The sequence below is a fragment of the Mobula hypostoma genome, chromosome 5 (genome assembly GCF_963921235.1).
Source record: "Mobula hypostoma chromosome 5, sMobHyp1.1, whole genome shotgun sequence".
In the NCBI taxonomy this organism is placed as follows: Eukaryota; Metazoa; Chordata; class Chondrichthyes; order Myliobatiformes; family Myliobatidae; genus Mobula; species Mobula hypostoma.
The window spans coordinates 187,033,705-187,052,618 of NC_086101.1; the positions used below are offsets into that span (position 1 = coordinate 187,033,705).

At 43.1% G+C, this 18,914-nt stretch overlaps 1 protein-coding gene and 1 long non-coding RNA gene across 4 annotated transcripts in view; one reads left to right on the plus strand and one right to left on the minus strand.

Moving 5' to 3' along the window:
* Positions 1-18,914, plus strand: part of LOC134347212 (probable ATP-dependent RNA helicase DDX60) — a 172,994-nt gene that overhangs the window by 63,933 nt on the left and 90,147 nt on the right. For all 3 annotated transcript variants that reach the window (XM_063049505.1, XM_063049507.1, XM_063049506.1), the window contains exons 16-21: positions 1,178-1,327; positions 4,523-4,642; positions 5,637-5,732; positions 14,038-14,153; positions 15,168-15,298; positions 17,353-17,462. In XM_063049505.1, coding sequence (XP_062905575.1) covers positions 1,178-1,327; positions 4,523-4,642; positions 5,637-5,732; positions 14,038-14,153; positions 15,168-15,298; positions 17,353-17,462 — 723 coding nt within the window. The remainder of the gene's footprint in view (positions 1-1,177; positions 1,328-4,522; positions 4,643-5,636; positions 5,733-14,037; positions 14,154-15,167; positions 15,299-17,352; positions 17,463-18,914) is intronic.
* LOC134347216 (uncharacterized) overlaps positions 4,266-18,914 on the minus strand; it is an 88,500-nt gene continuing 73,851 nt past the window's right edge. The window contains exon 5 of the long non-coding RNA XR_010018107.1: positions 4,266-4,672. This is a non-coding gene — a long non-coding RNA (uncharacterized LOC134347216). The remainder of the gene's footprint in view (positions 4,673-18,914) is intronic.

The following is an 18,914-nucleotide window of genomic DNA, read 5'->3' on the forward strand; positions in this document are numbered from 1 at the left end:
CTCATATCACTATCATCTCCTTTACTTCCAATCGCTTCCAGTTCTTCCTCCTCTTCTTCATCTATGTTCTCTGCAGAATCTGATTCTGACTCTGAGTCATTTTCAATTGCAGTGGCTGTCGGTTCTTGTAGTTTGTATTGTGTCGGTTTGCGCATGCGCATTTCCGGCATCTTCTTCGAAGAAGACGTTGCCACCGCCGTTGCTCATTGTTCTACCGAAGGAGATCCAACCTGAGTCCGAGGCTCCATCGTTGCAGTAGGCCTTTTTTCTTCCTGTCTCGCGGCTGCTTCACAACAGCAGACTTCTTTTGTTGCGGTTTAGGAGGCATATCGTAAAGTAATCTTACAAAGTTTATAAATAGTTTTCAGAAAATATTTACTAACTTTGTTTTATTTAAACGGTACTTTACTGACTTGTTGCGGGAGAGCTGGATTTACACGTCTCAATCCCACGTCATCACGTGACGCCCCCCCCCCAACTACTCATTGTTGAACCTACCAGTACAGCACTATGGCACCAAGGTAGGGTAGTGGTTAGCACAACACTATTACAGCATGGGGTGTCGAAGTTCAGAGTTCAATTTCAACGTCATCTGTAAAGAGCCTATACGTCCTCCCCATGGAATGCGTGGGTTTCCTCTGGGTTCTCCGGTTTCCTCCCACAGTCCAAAGACATACCAGCTGGTAGGTTAATTGGTCGTTGTAAATTGTCTTGTGATTAGGCTCAGGTTCAAATAGTGGTGGCTGGGTGACGTGGCTCAAAGGGCCAGAAAGGCCTATTCTGTGCTGTATCTCATTAGATAAATAAATAAGGAACACACACAAAATGTTGGACGAGCTCATCAGGTCAGGCAGCGTCTATGAAAAAGAATAAACAGTCAACGTTTCGGGCCAAGACCTTTCACCTGGAGTTTCTCCAGCATTTTGTGTGTGTTGCTTTGGATTTCCAGCATCTGCAGATTTTCTCCTATTTGAAATAAATAATCACCACCGTTTAGCAACATTATGACCACCTTGATCACTTTGCACTAAAACAGATTCTTATGAATGCCTTTTATCTGATGCTCCGTGCCTGTGATGCTGCTGCAGGTAAGTTTTTCATTACACCGGTGCACACATTTCCTTTGGTACACAACAATGAACTTGACTTAGACTTGACCTTTTGGATTGGATTACAGAGAGAGCTATTGGATGCTGTGGACAACAACGAATCTGCACTGATTGTTGCCCCCACATCATCGGGTAAGACCTACGCATCCTATTACTGCATGGAGAAAGTGTTGAGGACAAGTGATTCGGGCATCGTGGTGTACGTGGCACCGACAAAGGTAAAGCCATTTCAAGCTGGCCGCGGTGCAGTGGAGCTAGACAGTGCATGGAGGCTTGTGCTGTGATTTCCCTCTCAGTCAGAACTTCTCATTGATGCCACTTGGGAGTTTTAACCGCCATGATATACACAGCAAGATTTCACAAAGAGATATGTGGTAATCAGCTGATAGTCAGATATTGGTTTATTATCGTCATGTGTAACAGGATACAGTGAAAAGTTCCCCAACTCTTTCCGCGCTACATTGACGACTGCATTAGTGCTGATTCCTGCACCCATGCTGAGCTCGTCAATTTTATCAACTTTGCCTGCAACTTCCCTCCGATATCAAATTTACTCAGTCCACCTATGATACCCCTCTCCCCTTTCTTAATTTGTCTCCGACTCTTGAGGAAGACTGTCTACTGATATCTTCTATAAACTTACTGACTCTCATAGTAATCATGACTATACCTCTTCCCACCCTGTCACCCTGTAAAAAGCGCATGCCCTTTTCTCAGTTCTTCTGTCTCCACCATATCGGTTCTAAGGAATGGAATCTCCATTCCAGAACATCTGAGATGTCCTGCTTCACAGAATGGAGTTTCCCTTCCTCCACCATTGATGCTGCTGTCACCCACATCTGCTCCATTTCCCAGATATCTGCCCTCACCCCATCTTCCCATCACCTTAACAGGTTTAGAGTTCCCCTTCTCCTTGCCTACCACCCCACAAGCACATCATTCTCCATGATTACTGCCATTTTCAACAGGATGCTACCAGTAAATACATTTTTACCTCACTCCACACACCACTTTCCACAGGGATCACTCTCTATGTGGCTCCGTTGTCCATTTGTCCCTCCCTGGTGATCTTCCTCCTGGTACATATTCCTGCAAATGGGACAGGTGCGACACCTGCCCACTCACCTCCTCCGTCACTACTATTCAGGGCCCCAGGCAATCCTTCCAGGTGAGGCAACACTTCATCTATGAGTCTGTCAGGATCTTCAACGTAATGATGGGGTGAGACCCGACGTAGGTTGGACGATCATTTTGTGGCAAGTGCTCAATGAAATGAGTGATTTCCTAGTGGCAACCCATTTGAATTCTACTTCCCATTCCCATTCCGATATGTGGTCCATGGCCTCCTCTCCTGCCACGATGAGGCCACGCTCAGGTTGCAGGAGCAACACCTCATATTTCTGATTGATTTATCATCCGTCTCAATCACATTCTCCTGCTTTCTCCCCATAATTTTTGACACCGTTAAAAACCAAGAACGTATGAACCTCTGCTTTAAATATACCTAATTGATTTGGTATCCATGGCTGTCTGTGTCAATGAAGTCCACAGATTCACCACCTTCTGGCTACAGAAATTCCTCCTCATGTCTGTTCAAACCGGATATCCATCTCTTCTGAGGCTGTGTCCTCTGGTCCTTGATGCCACCATTATTGGAAACATCCTATTCATGTCCACTCTATCTTAATTACTGCCAATTACACCACTGGTGTTTACTGCAGCAATGAAGGTCCTCCATCTCTGTCTGTCCATAGTGTCGCACACAGACATAGAAAGATTCTTCAATGCTGTTTGTGTCACAATTTTTTAGCCCTGAGCTGAACCCCCGAACCTGTATCATTGCTGGACCACTCTTAGTCTGGTCTCTACTCATTGATCTATTTGTCATGGGTGACCCTACCAGGAGCCAAAGCACAAGACCTTAACTCCAGCCAACATAGCTCTCCGAATCACTGAGGCACACAAGCCTCCAAACCCTACGACAAGGTTGTGGTCCTCTAGGGGGGCCACTCGATCTAGGTCTTTCAATATTCAATAGTTTTCTATGAGAGTCCCCTCATTGTTCTAAACTCCAATGAGTACAGGCCTAGATTCATTAAACGCTCCTCGTATGTTGAACCTATCGTTCATGGGATCATTCTCATGAACTTTCTCTGGACCCCTTCCAATGGCAGCACATCCATTCTGATGCCTACAGTCCCTAGATCACCTTCCCTTCAATGCAGAGCAAAGGCTGAAGAGGCTCAAGTTCAAGTTCAGTTTATTGTCATTCAACTGTTTACATGTACCTCCAAACAACGTTTCTCTGGACCAAAATGCAAAGCACACATAACTCACACACGTAACATTAATATTGCCACAAATAAGGAACAATAAGGTGTATTTATAACACAACTTAAAAAGTAAATGGTATATCACTACTGGTGCTTCAGATGTGATGAGACCAAGGTGGTGGCAGGCAGCTCAGTAGTCTTATGGCTTGGCTGCCATCCCAACAGTCCTTGTCCTAATGTTATGGTACCTCCTGCCTGATAGTTGGGGGTCAAAGAGATTGTTGGATGGACGGGAGGGATGACTGACAATGCTAAGAGCCCTGTGTGCGCAGTGCACCTGATAAATATCTCTGATGGGTGGAGGAGAGACTTTAATGATCTTCTCAGCAACCCTCATAATCCTTTGTAAGGATTTGAGGGCTGGTAGCTTGCAATTCCTATAGCAGATGGTGATACAGTTGGTCAGGACACTCTATGGTGCCCCTGTAAAAATCGGTTAAAATGGGGGTGGGAGGCTCAATCATCTTAATCTCTTCAGGAAGCAGAGACACTATTAGACTTTCTTGCCTAAAGTGTTGGTGCTGAGGGACCAGGTGAAATCGTCCATTACATCTGCTCCCCGAAACTTGGTGCCCTTAACTCTCTCCATTAAGAAGCCGTGTATGTGTTGCGATGAGTGGTCAGTGTGCACCTTCCTAAAGTTTGCGATCATCTCTTTGGTCTTGTCCACGTTGAGCCTCAAGTTGCTGTGCTTGCACCATTCTACCAGTCTCCCTACCCCCTCTCTGAACAAAGAGATGATAGATCTCCTTTCTTCCATAGCCCCCTGTCCTCTCCTATCAGATTTCCTATTCACCAGTCTTTATCTATTTCACCAATTGACTTCCCAGCTCTGTACTTCACCCCTTCCCCTCTCCCAGTTTCACCTATCATCTACTACCTTGTGCTTCTTCCTTTCCTCCCGCCACCTTGTAATCTCTTTGTTCCAGTCCTGATGAAGGGTCTCAGCCCGAAACATCAACTGTTTACTCTTTTCCATAGATACTGCCTGGCCTGCTGAGTTCCTCCAGCATTTTATGTGTATTGCTCAGATTTTTAGCATCTGCAGATTTTGCAAATGTGATTTTGTCTCTTTGTTAGGCACTTGTCAATCAGGTGGTAGCAACTGTGTACGGGAGGTTCACCAAGAACTTACCTCATGGAATGGTGGTGTGTGGATACTTCACGAGGGACTATCAGAACCATGTTCATAATTGTCAGGTATATTTCCATCTGATTTCTGTTATCGTCCTAATAAAGTGGAGAAAGTATCAATGGGTTTTAGTCACATGGAAAGAATGTACAGGCTGGGTCTGTTTGCCCTGAAGCAGAGAAGGCCGAGAGGTGACGTTGTTAATTTATTTAGAGATTTAGCATGGTATCAGGCCCTTCTGGCCTGACAACTCCATGTCAACCAATTACTCCCTGAGACCAATTAACATAGAACATAGAACACTACCACACACTCACCACGTGTAAAAAAACTTACCTCTGTACTACCTATATTTTCCTCCAATCACTTTAAAATTATGCCCCCTGGTATTAACCCCTTCCACCCTGGGAAAAAGTCTCTGGCTATGTACTCAATCTATCCCTTGTACCATCTAGTACACCTACATCAAGTCACCTCTCATCCTCCTCCAAAGAGAACAACTCTAGCTTGCTCATCTGAATAATCCGTACATGTTTGGACTGTGGGAGGAATCTGGAGGAAACCCACACGGTCATAGGAAGAAGGTACAAGATTCTTACAGAGGCGGAATTGAACTCAAGTTGCTAGCATTGTAACGCCATTTCAGATTGACTTCCCATTTCCATTCTGACATGTCAGTCCATGGCCTCTTCCACTGCCACGATGACTCCCTTGATGCCCTGACTAATCAAGAACTGATCAACCTCATCTTTAAATATACCCAATGACTTGGCCTCCATAGCCGTCTGTGGCAACAAATTCCACAGATTCACCACCCTCTAGCTAAAGAAATTCCTCATCTCTGTTCTAAAGAGACATCCTTGAATTCTGAGGCTGTGCTCTCTGGTCCCAGACTTGCCTGCTATAGGAAACATCCTCTCCAAGTTCAGGAGATGGGGATGGTCACAAAGTTTTGCAGAGACTCAAGGTTAATGAGGATGAGGAGAGAGAGAGGTTACTGATGAACAGTGCTCATTTCTCCATTGCTCTTGGAAAGACTGATTGTTTACTCCATATTCACAGGTGCTGGTTACAGTGCCACAGTGCTTGGAAATTCTCCTGCTTGCCCCCCACCAACAGGACTGGACAAAGAGAATTCAGTATGTGATTTTTGACGAGGTAAGAAATTGGAGGTACAGAATCACAGGGTACAGGGACAGACCCTTCGACCCACTGAGTCTGTACTGACCATTCAACACATATCTGTTCAGTATTAGGTGTGCTTGTCAGCAAGTATTTGCAATCTACGTCACAATGATGGGAAATAATTTAATTGAAGGTGTTGATGCCTAATTTAAACATAGATCACAGAAGAGTACAGCGCAGTGTAGGCTCTTCGGCCCATGATGTTCTGCTGACCTTTTAACCAATTTCATAATCACTCTAACACTTCCCTCCAACTAGCCCATAACCATCCATTTTTATTAAATCCATGTGCCTATCTAAGAGTCTCTTAAATGCCCTTGATATATCAGCTTCTATCACCACTCTGGCAGTGTATTTCAGCCATTCCACTCTCTGTATAAAAAACTGCCTCTGAACTTTCCTCCAATCACCTTAAAAGGATGTCCCCTCTGGTATTGACCATTGCACTGCTGAGGAAAAACGTTGCCGGCTGTCCACTCTATAATAATCTTATACACCTCTATCAGGTTGTCTCTCATCCTCCTCCAAATTAAAAAAAAACTAGCTTGCTCAGCTTTTCCTTACAAGACATGGTCTCTAATCCAGGCATCACCCTGGTAAATCTCTTTACGCCCTCTCTAAAGCTTCTATATCCTTCCTATAATGAGGCAACCAGAACTGAACACAATACTGCGAGTGTGGTCCAACCAGGGTTCTATAGAGCGGCAACATTATCTCATATCTCTTGAATTCAATCCCCTGCGTAATGAAGGACAACAGTCCATCACGGGTAAAACCCTCCTCACCATATACACTGCCTATAAAAAGTATTCAGCACCCCCCTCCCCGCCCACCATATGTTTTCATGTTTTATTGATTGTTGTTTACAACATTGAATCACAGTAGATTTAATTTGGCTTTTTTTGACCCTGACAACAGAAAAAGACTCTTTCATGTCAAAGTGAAAACAGAACTCTACAAAATTATCTAAATTAATTACAAATATAAAACACAAATAATTGATTGCATAAGTATTCATCCTCTTTAATATTCCACACCAAATAATCACTGGTGCAGCCGATTAGATTTAGAAATCACATAATTAGTTAAATGGAGACATGGGTGCAGTCAAGGTGTTTCAATTGATTGTAGTAAAAATACACCAGTATCTGGAAGGTCCAACTGCTGGTGAGTCAGTATCCTGGCAAAAACTACACTATGAAGACAAAAGAACGCTCCAATGAATTTTGTAAAAAGGTTATTGAAAAGCACAAGTCAGGAGATAGATACAAGAAAATTTCCAAGTTACTGAATATCCCTTGGAGTACAGTTAAGTCAATCATCAAGAAATGAAAAGAATATGGCACAGCTGTAAATCTGAGCCACCATGCAAGAAGGGCACTAGTGAGGGAGGCCACCAAGAGACCTATGACAACTCTGGTGGAATTACAAGCTTTAGAGGCTGAGATGGGAGAGACTGCACACACAACTGTTGCCTGGGTGCTTCACCAGTTGCAGTTTTAAGGGAGAGAGGCAAAGAGAAAGAAACATCAAATCTCAGCTAGAGTTTGCCAGAAGGCATGTGGGAAACTCTGAAATCAGCCGGAAGAAGGTTCTATGGTCTGATGAAACCAAAATTGAGCTTTTTGACCACCAGACTAAATGCTATGTTTGGCGTAAGCCAAACGCCACACATCATCAAAAACACACTATTCCTACCGTGAAGCATGGTGGTGGCTGCATTATGCTGTGGGGATGCTTCACTGCAGCAGGCCCTGTAAGGCTTGTGAAGGTGGAGGGTAAAATGAATGCAGCAAAATACAGGAAATCCTGGAGGAGAATGTGCAGTCAGATTGTCAGGAAGTGCTGGCAGGTGATGGGACTTAGTTGCAGCCAACAGGCTGAGTATCAAATCATTAGCGATGCAGAATCAGAAAGGATAGCAAATATGGTACTCAAGGTGTTGTATCTAAATATGCGTAATATAAGAAAGAAAGTGGATGGTCTTGTTGCACTATTACAGATTGTCAGGTATGATGATGTGGCCATCACTGAATTGTGGCTGAAGGATGGTTGTAGTGGGAGATGAATGTCCAAGGTTACATGTTGTCTCGGAGGGATAGGAAGGTAGGCAGAGGGGGTCGCATGGCTCTACTGGTAAAGAATGGCATCAAATCAGTAGAAAGATGTGACATAGGATCGGAAGCTGTTGAATCCTTGTGGGTCGAGTTAAGAAACTGCAAGGGTAAAAGGACCCCGATGGCAGTTATATACAGGCCTCCCAACAGTGGCTGGGATGTGGACCACAGATTACAACAGGAAATAGAAAAGGAGTGTCAAAAGGGCAATGTTATGGTAGTCATGGGAGATTTTAACATGCAGGTTGATTGGGAAAATCAGATTGGTAATGGATCTCAAGAGAGTGAGTTTGTTGAATGCCTAAGAGATAGCTTTTTAGAGCACTTTGTCGTTGAGACTACTAGGGAATCAGATATACTGGATTGAGTGTTATGTAATGAACTGGAGGCGATTAAGGAGTTTGAGGTAAAAGAACCCTTAGGAATCAGTGATCACAATATGATTGTGTTCAACTTGAAATCTGATAGGGAGAAAGTAAAGTCTGATGTAGCAGTATTTCAATGGAGCAAGGGAAATTACAATGGTATGAGAGAGGAGTTGGCCAAAGTAAATTGGAAGGAGATGCTGGCAGGGATGTCAGCAGAGCAGCAATGGCATGCATTTCTGGGAAAAGTGAGGAAGGTGCAGGACGTGTATTCCAAAAATGAAGAAATACTCAAATGGTAATATAGTACAACGATGGTTGACAAGGGAAGTCAAAACTTTTATAAAAGCAGAAGAAAGGGCAAACAACAAAGCAAAAAATTGTGGGAAGATAGAGGATTGGGAAGGTTTTTAAAACCTACAGAGAGCAACTAACAAAATCATTAGAAGGGAAAAGATGAAATATGAAAGCAAGCTAGCAAATAATATCAATGTGGATAGTAAAAGTTTTTTCATGTTAAAAATAAAAGAGAAATGAGAGTGGATATAGGACCACTAGAAAATGAGGCAGGAGGAATAATAACAGGGGACAAGGATAAGGCTGATGAACTAAATGAGTATTTTGCATCAGTCTTCACTGTGAAAGACACTAGCAGTATCCCTGATGTGGTGTGTGAAGGAAGAGAAGTGGGTGCAGTTACTGTTACAAGAGAGAAAGTGCTCAAAAAGCTGAAAGACCTAAAGGTACATAAGTCACCCAGGCCAGATAAACTGCATCCTAGAGTTCTGAAAGAGGTAGTGTTAGAGACTGTGGTGGCAGTAGAAATGATCTTTCAGAAAATCATTAGACTCTGACATGGTGCCAGAGGTCTGGAAAATTGCAAATGTCACTTCACTCTTTAAGAAGGGAGGAAGGCAACTGAAAGGAAATTACAGACCAGTTAGCCTGACCTCAGTGGTTGGGAAGATGTTAAAGTCAATTGTTAAGGACGAGGTGATAGAGTACAAGGTGACACAGGACAAGATAGGACAAAGTCAGCATGATCTCCATAAGGGGAAATCCTGCCTGACAAACCTGTTGGAATTCTTTGAGGAGATTACAAATTTATAAATTAGAGCATTGAGTATAGGAGTTGGGATGTAATGTTGAAATTGTACAAGGCATTGGTAAGGCCAAATTTGGAGTATTTTGTACAGTTCTGGTCACCGAATTATAGGAAAGATGTCAACAAAATTGAGAGAGTACAGAGAAGATTTACTAGAATGTTACCTGGGTTTCATCTCCTAAGTTACAGAGAAAGGTTGAACAAGTTGGGTCTTTATTCTTTGGAACATAGAAGGTTGAGGGGGGACTTGATAGAGGTTTTTAAAATTATGAGGGGAATAGATACAGTTGACATGGATAGGCTTTTTCCATTGAGAGTAGGGGAGATTCAAACAAGAGGACATGAGTTGAGAGTTAAAGGGCAAAAGTTTAGGGGTAACATGAGGGGGAACTTCTTTACTCAGAGAGTGGTAGCTATGTGGAACAAGCTTCCAGTAGATGTGGTAGAGGCAGGTTCGATGTTGTCATTTAAAGTTAAATTGGATATCTATATGGACAGGAAAGGAATGGAGGGTTATGGGCTGAGTGCAGGTCGGTGGGACTATGTGAGAGTAAGAGTTCGGCACGGACCAGAAGGGCTGAGATGGCCTGTTTCCATGCTGTAATTGTTATATGGTTATGGTTACAAGTAGGATAGATAAAGGGGATGTAGTGGATGTTGTATATTTGGGCTTTCAGAAGGCTTTTGACAAGGTGCTTACCAAGTTAAGAGCCTATGGTATTACAGGAGTTACTAACGTGGTTAGAGCATTGGCCGATTGGTAGGAGGCAACGAGTGGGAATAAAAGGATCCTTTTTTGGTTGGCTGCCAGTGACTAGTGGTGTTCCGCAGGGGTCAGTGCTGGGACCAGTTCTTTTTATGCTGTATATATATATATATATGATTTAGATGATGGAATAGATGGATTTGTTGTCAAGTTTGCAGATGATATGAAGATTGGTGGAGGGGCAAGTAGTGTTGAGGAAACAGGTAGGATGCAGAAGGACTTAGACAGATTAAGAGAATGGGCAAGAAAGTGGAAAATGAAATACATTATTGGAAAATGCATGGTCATGCACTTTGGTAATAGAAATAAATATGCAGGCTATTTTCTAAATGGCGTGAAAATCCAAAAATCTGAGATGCAAAGGGACTTGGGAGTTCTTGAGCAGAACACCCTAAAGGTTAACCTACAAGTTGATTCGGTGAGGAAGCAAATGCAATGTTTGCATTCATTTCAATAGGTCTAGAATACACAAGCAGGGATGTGGTGCTGAGGCTTTATAAGGCACTGGTGAGGCCTAACCTTGAGTATCGTGAATAGTTTTGGGCCCCTCATCTTAGAAAGGATGTGCTGGTATTGGAGAGGGTCCAACGGAGGTTCACAAGGATGATTCCAGGAATGGAAGGGTTATCATACAAGGAATGTTTGATAGCTCTGGGTCTGTACTCACTGGATGAGGGGGGAATCTCATTGAATCCTTTCGAAAGTTGAGAGGCCTATACAGTAGATATGGAAAAGATGTTTCCCATGGTGAGAGAGTCTCGGACAAGAGGGTACAGCCTCAGGATAGAGGGGCGCCCTTTCAAAACAGAGGAGCAGAGAAATTTCTTTAGCCAAAGGGTGGTGAATTTGTGGAATTTGTTGCCATATGCAGCTGTGGAGGCCAGGTTGTTGGGTTTATTTAAAGCAGAGATTGATAGGTTCTTGATTGGAAATGTCATCAAAGCTTTGGGGAGATGGCCGGGAACTGGGGTTGAGGAGGAGAGAAAAAAAAGGATCTGCCATGATTGAACAGCGGAGCAGACTCAATGGGCCAGATGGCCTAATACAGCTCCTTTGTCTTATGGTCTTATAAATCCTAATGCAGTCTGCAAAAGAAATGTAACTTGGGAGAAGAGTTGTTTTCCAGCAAGACAATGACCCCAAGCATAAAGCCAAAGCTACAGCTACAAAGGAATGGCTTAAAAACAAAAAAGTTAATGTCTTGGAGTGGCCAAGTCAGAGTCCAGATCTTAATCCAATTGAGAATTTGTGGCTGGATTTGAAAAGGGCTGTTCACTTACAATCCCCATGGAATCTGACAGAGCTTGAGCAGATTTGTAAAGAAGAATGGGGAAAATTTGCAGTGTCCAGATGTGCAAAGCTGATAGAGACAGACTCAAGGCTGTAATTGCTGCCAAAGATGCATCTATTATATACTGACTTGAAGGGGGTGAGTAATTATGCTGTCAATCATTTTGTGTTTAATAATTGTAATAAATTTAGACCAATATGTAGAAATTTGTTTTCAGTTTGGCATAAAAGAGTTTTTTCTGTTGATCAGTGTTAAAAAAGCCAAATTAAATTCACTGTGATTCAATGTTGTAAAACAATAAAACTTCCACAGGGGTGAATACATTTTATAGACATTGTACATGGAGTGTGTCGCAGGAAAACAGCATCGATCAGCGAGGACCCCCACCACTCAGGTCATACTCCCTTTTTATTTCTGCTATCAGGAAGAAGGTAGAGGACTCACGGCACCAGGTTCAGGAACAGGTATTAGCCCTCAACCATCAGGCTCTTGAACCAAAGGGGATAACTCCACTTGCCCCATCGCTGAACTATTCCCACAATGTGACAACTCACTTTCTGTGACTCTTTATCCCATATTCTCAATATTTACTGCTTATTTATCTATCTATCTATTTATTTATTTATTATTATTATTATTATTATTATTTCACTCTTTTTATTCTTGCACAGTTTGTTGATTTTGCACACTAGTTGTATGCCTAGTTGATGCAGGTTATCATTGATTCATTTATGGTTATTCGATTTATTGAGTATGCTTGCAGGAAAATGAATCTTAGGGTTGTATACAGTGACATACATGTACTTTGATAATAAATTTTGTTTGAACTTAATCACCCTACCAACTTGCATGGTATTGGCTTGGAACCTGAGATCCCTCTCTTCCTCGTTTTGATGTAGGAGAATTAACGCGGGCCTTTGCTGATGCAGATAGGAACGTGTCATCTTCATGTCAGTCTGAAAGCCATGTCTCTTGAGCAGCCTGCCTCCTGATGTGGACAAGTGCTCTGGGCTTGTTCATGTGCATATGACAACAAACTCTACTTCAACTTTGACATTGACAACACTGTCTGTTTACAAAGCTGTCTGGTAACCTTCAAGCAACAAACGAACTGCTGGAGGAACAGTAAAGGGAAATGGGCAGTCGTGGTTTCGGATTGAGATTGTTCATCTGCACTGAAAGCAAAAAGGGTTATAGACAGTATATAGAGCTGGTTGAGAAAAAGCTAGTGGCTGATAGGTAGAGCTAGTGGATCCAGGTGAGGTGGGAGGGGGTGGTTAATAGGCAGATGAGAGGGTGGGGGGAAGAATGGATCTGATGCAAGAAGCTGAGTGATGATCCACCCTGAGGGCACTTTATTAGGTCCCTCCTATACTTAATAAAATGTCCATGAAGCGTGTTTGTGGTCTTCTGCTGCTGTAGCCCATCTACTTCAAGGTTTGTTGAGCTGTTGTAACCTGTGGTTATATGAGTTACTGTTGCCTTCCTGTCAGCTTGAACCAGTCTCAAAGTCTCGTTTATTATCAAAGTACGTATGCAGTGTGCATCTCTGAAATTCATCTTCTCTAGACAGCCACAAAACAAAGAAAATCATCGAAATCGTTCAAAGAGAAACATCAACCCACCCCACCCCCCAAACTGAGAAAAAACAAATACTCAAACGGCAAGAACATTATACCCCAAACCCCACCCTGCACAAAAAAAACTACCAAATCGTGCCAAACATTAACAAGACAGATCAGGCGAAACACAGAACAGAAAAAGCATCAAACTGAAAGAATCCAGTCCAAAGAGAGGGAAGAAACCACTCGAACGCAGAGGCAAAGCAGCAAGTGATAGGCCATCACACACAGACACCTTATCCAGCAACGAGGGAGAGATAAGCCGTCACACACTACCTTATCCAGCAGCAATGAAAGATGTGTCACAGTTACAAGTGACAGGCAGGTCGTCAGTGCTGAACACTCATTCACCTTCCACAAAGGAGAGTCCGACCATTCTCCTCTGACCTCTCTCATTAACAAGGCATTTTTGCCCACAGAACTGCAACTCACTGGATATTTTAGCTTTTCCCAATTTTTCTCTGGAGACTGGTAACTCTAGAGACTGTTGTGTGTGAAAATGTCAGGAGATCATCAGTTTCTGAGATACTCAAGCCACCCTTTCTTACACCAACAATCATTTCACAATCACCGGCACTTAGATGACATTTCTTCCCCATTCTGAAGTTTGGTCTGAACAATAACTGAACCTCTTGACCATGTCTGCATGCTTTTATGCATTGAGTTGCTGCCATGTGATTGGCTGATTAAATATTTGCATTAACAAGCAGGCGTACCTAATAAAGTGGCTACTCAGTGTAGGTGTAAGTGACAGAAAGTTGAAGAGGGAGATGGAGTATAGAACAAAGACGGAAGTGGGAACTGGCAGACACACAAAGCCTTGGAGTAGGAACTGGCAGACACAAAGCACTGGAGTGCTTTTAATTTCAAACTGATTTTGTTATATACACTTTGCATTAAGAATTGATTCTGGATTGAATTAGTGTCTGCAATTTTCACATAATTCCTTAACGCCTGAATCCCCAACCCCATTCTTGGGGTGAATTAATGAACTCTTGACCTTGCATTACAGGTGCATTGCCTAGGTGGTGAGATCGGTGCGGAAGTTTGGGAGCATCTCCTGGTGATGATCTGTTGTCCTTTCCTGGCCCTGTCAGCGACCATCAGCAATCCGCGGGACCTGCAACAGTAATTCCACCCTAAACCTTTTCTGTGTTTGTGTAGGCCTGGAATTTCCTCAAAGCGGGCAATGACCTGCTGGCTAATTTGAACGGGTCCATCAGCAACTCCAGTGTGTTAACCCCCCCCCATCCAATGCACCTCCCTTCATCAATATTCTCTGCCTTCTGCAGAGAGAGGAGCAAAAGTCTTTCCTCCATGTGTTCCATATGCATATCTTGGGTCCAGCTGAAATTTATTCAGGTTTGGCACTCAAATGAAACGTGTTTTGTTCCTCTGTGTATACACCGATCTTACTGCAGAGCAGTACAGCACATAATGTCTGTGCTGCACCCAATACACAATTCACCTAAATACCTTCTGCCTGCACACGATCTTGTGAAAAGAGATGGCACAGACTGGGCCTATACAATACTAGCATTAGGAAGAATGATACAAAAAGGTGTAAAATTCTTGTGAGCATGACGCTAAGAATAAGTTCCTTAAGCCCCAATGGGTACTGAATCATTGGAATTCTCTACCCAAAAGGGCTGTGGACAGTTAGGTGCTGTATTTTCTTAATAGATCCTTGGATTTATTTAATTAGAGATACAGCCCTTCTGGCCCACTGAGCCACACCCCTCAGCAACCCACCTATTTAATCCGAGCCTAATTACAGGACAATTTACAATGGCCAATTAAGCTACTAACCAGTCTGTGGGAGAAAACCGAAGCATGTGGAAAAACTCACATGGTTACTGGGAGAACATACAAACAGCTTAAAGATGGCTCTGGAATTGAACCCTAAACTGTGATGCCTCCAGCTATAATAGCATCACTCTAGCCACTATGGCACCCTATATGACTTGGATTAAAGGGAATGGGGTTAGTGATAGAGAGTGGGTCTGAGGTAAAGCATTTTGAATGGGAGGGTTGATGCCAGAGACAGAATGGCCCACTTTGCCTCTGTCTATTTCTTGATCAAAGTGTACGTGGGAAACCACCCCATGAACTTTTACTGAGCCTGTACAATGTTATTCACAGGTGGCTGCAGTCGGTGAAGACCTACTGGGAACGAATAGAGAGGGATTCTGAGAAACCTTCCTCTGCAACCACCAAGCAGATGGGCAAAAGAAAGGAAGGCGCTGAGAGGCAGTCCTTCAAAGTGAGACTAGGTACTGACAACAACGTGGTTGAAGAGGGCAATCCCTTAGTGCAACTTTTGCTTGTAGGCTTTGCAGAGGTTTGCCAGCATATCGTCTGGATTAGAGGGTATGAACTTCAAAGAGAGTTTGGACAAACGTGGGTTGTTTTCTCTGGAGCGGTGGAGGCTCAGGGAAAACCTGACAGAGATTTATAAGATTAAGGGAGGGGTAGCGTAGACAGGTGATATATTTTTCCCAGGGTCAAAATGCTTAATAGAAGAGGGCATGCATTTCATGTGAGAGGGGATAATTTCAATGGAGATGTGCAGGGCAAGATTTTTACATGGTGGTGGGTGCCTGGGTGATGGCCATAATTTTAAGATGATTGAAGGGAAGTATAAGGGTGGGAATATCAGAGGTAGTATTTTTTACATGGAGAGTGGGGGGGAGGGGAGCGTGGAATGTGCTGACACGTGTGCTGGTAGAAGCAGATACCCTAAGGGCATTTAAGAAATTCTTAGGTAAGCACATGGATCTTAGAGAAATGAAAGGCTATCTGGAGGGAAGGGGTAAATTGATCTCAGAGTAGGTTATGAGGTCAGCTCAACATTGTGGGCCAAATGCCCTGTACTATGTGTAGTGTTCCTTGTTCTGTGCTCTATGTGCACAAGTTCTGTGCTGGTAACCTTGGATGATAATGATGTCCAGAAGGCATCAGGAGTTTCAAAACTGGATGAAGGTAACAAAAATAACTTTATAAACCTCTGTAAGGTCATCCTCAACTTACCAACTTTTCTGAAAAAGATGCAGCCCATCCAATGCTGGAAGAACTCAGCAAGTCAGGTAGTCATGTTGCCGGGTCTTCAGGAGTTGAGTTATAGGGAAAGATTGAACAGGTTACGACTTTGTTCCTTGGAGCGTAGAAAAATGAGGGGAGATTTGATAGAGGTTTACAAAATTATGAGGGGTATAGACAGAGTAAATGCGAGTAGGCTCTTTCCACTTAGATTACTAGAGATAAATATGAGAGGACATGGCTTTAGGGTGAAAGGGGAAAGGTTTAGGGGGAAACATTAGGGGGAAACATTAGGGGGGAACTTCTTCACTCAGAGAGTGGTGGGAGTGTGGAACGAGCTGCCATCTGATGTGGTAAATGCGAGCTCACTCTTAAGTTTTAAGAATAAATTGGATAGATAGATGGATGGGAGAAGTCTGGAGGGTTATGGACTGGGTGCAGGTCAATGGGACCAGTGGAATAATGTTTCAGCACAGACTAGAAGGGCCGAATGGCCTGTTTTCTGTGCCGTAGTGCTCTATGGTTCTACATCTATAGAAATGGTGAAACGGTTGATGTTTCGGGTCGACACCCTTTATCATGAATCTAGACTGTCTTTATAATCAAGCCCTTAAATCCTGTTAAGATCCTTATGATTGTTTACTAGAACATTTTTTTGTGAAGTGGAAATGGTTTATTATTGTCAAGATACAGTGAAATATTTGTAAATACAAGAGATTCTGCAGATGCTGGAAATCCAGAGTAACACTCACAAGATGCTGGAGGAACTCAGCAGGTCAGACAGCATTTACAGAAAGGAATAAAGAGTTGATGTTTCAGGTGGAGACCCTTCACCTGGGCTGGAAAGGAAGGAGGAAGAAGCCAGAATAAAATGGTGGGGTTAGAGTGCAAGCTGGCAGGTGATAGGTGAACCCAGGTGAGTTGGGGGGATGAAGTAAGAAGCTAGGAGCTGATAGGTGGAAAAGGTAAAGGGCTGAAGAAGAAGGATAGGAGAGGAGAGTGGACAATCTGAGAAAGGCAACAAGGAGGGGCACCAGAGGGAGGTGATAGGCAGGTGAGAAGAAAAGGCATAAGAGGGGAGCCCAGAATGGAGGGCTACTTCAGGATATCGAAACATACGGTGAAATGCATTGACTGCATTAAAAATCAATGCACACAAGGATATGTTACAGGTCGCACTTACTGATCAATATTGCCAAATGGGTTTACTTACAGATCTTGAAGCTACTCACACACACTGCAACATCACTCATAGTTTAATGCTAATGGTGCATTCTGTTGTTCGCAGTCACTTACGAAGAACGGTATAATGACCTTGAAAAATTTGTCTGTGATTTTGAAGATGGTGAATACAAATTTGTACCCTATCATCCCTGTGCTGCCTTAACAGTCGATCATGTAAGTTGGAGTTACTTTGAAATAACTTAGAATAAGTTATAATTTGGAATAATTTAGGAATAACTTTGGAATAATTTAGCTGATACACTAATGTAGGGATTGAGATGGCATAATAAGGTCAAAGAATAATACAGGACAGAAAACTGGCCATTCAGCCAAGTGGTTCATGCTGGCCGAGATGGCCACCTAAGTCAGTCCTATTGGTCCATGTTTGGTCCAAATCCCTCTGAAACTTTTCCAGTCCTTGTACCTGTACAAGTACCCTTTTAAATTTCAAGTATGTTTGTTTTCCCCTCTAAGACTAGAACTAGAAGTCTATAATGTCAAGGGTTAGTTTTTGTGTCAGTCGAAAGCTGCTTCTGCCATGCTGGACATTAACTGGGCCATTCGATGGATGCAGCAGCTCTTTCCCGTTGGTTGCCTTGTGTGCCACGGCACCGGTGTCCGGTTTCAGGACTAGTGACTTTCCTTTGTCTCCAGGGACTCATCTTCACACTGAGGTTGTGACCAATGCTGAAGAACCATTGGGAAAGTAATCTGTAGATACTGGAGGGCCCCATGTGTGCAATATTGTAGCTGTGTAACTTAGGGAGACTTACTGAGATACCTGTTGAGTTTGAAATATTACTGAAAGTTTAATATCGTTGTTTTTGTAACTTCAGATGGCTTAGATGTTTGATCTAATGTTTTACAGTTTGTAAATAAAGGTTAATGTGCTTATTCATAATCAGTGTCTTCTGTCTCACCTATCAAGCCCATGAACCCCTTTCCTCATAACAAGATCACAGGTTAAGAGTGAAAGCTGAACTATTCAAGGGGAACCTGAGAGGGAGTTTCTCTCTGAGTGGTGGTGAGAGTGTGGATTGAGTTGCCAGCAAAAGTGGTGGGTGGGGGTTTGATTTTAACATGTAAAAGAAGTTTGGATAGCTACATGGATTGGAGGGGTGTGGAGGTCTGTGGTCCAGGTGTGGATCAATGGGACTAGACAGAATAATAGTTCACCATGGACTGGATGGGTCAGAGGGCCTGTTACTGTGCTGAAGTGCTCCATGACCCTATGACTTTTACTGTTGTATACATCTGTCTCAACCACACAAAATGCTAGAGAAACTCAGCAGGCCAGGCAGCATCTATGGGGGGGGATAGACCCTTTGTGAGGGCCCTTCATCAAGATCTCTGTGTCTCAACCACTTCCTCTGGCAGCTTATTCTGGTTTGCACTGTATTAGTAGCACGGGGCTTGAAATAACAATTTGGATTCAGGTGAATTTTGTCAAACCAACAGTTGATGTTTGAGTATATATTGATGCACTTCTAAAATTGTAAAATGTTTTAGAGTGATTTACAGGAGAAGACTCAATGGGCCAAATGGCCTACTTCTGATCCTGTGTGTTATGGTGTGATACCAACCTGCTGAGAGGATCATTGGGGTCCCTCTTTAGATTAGATTCAA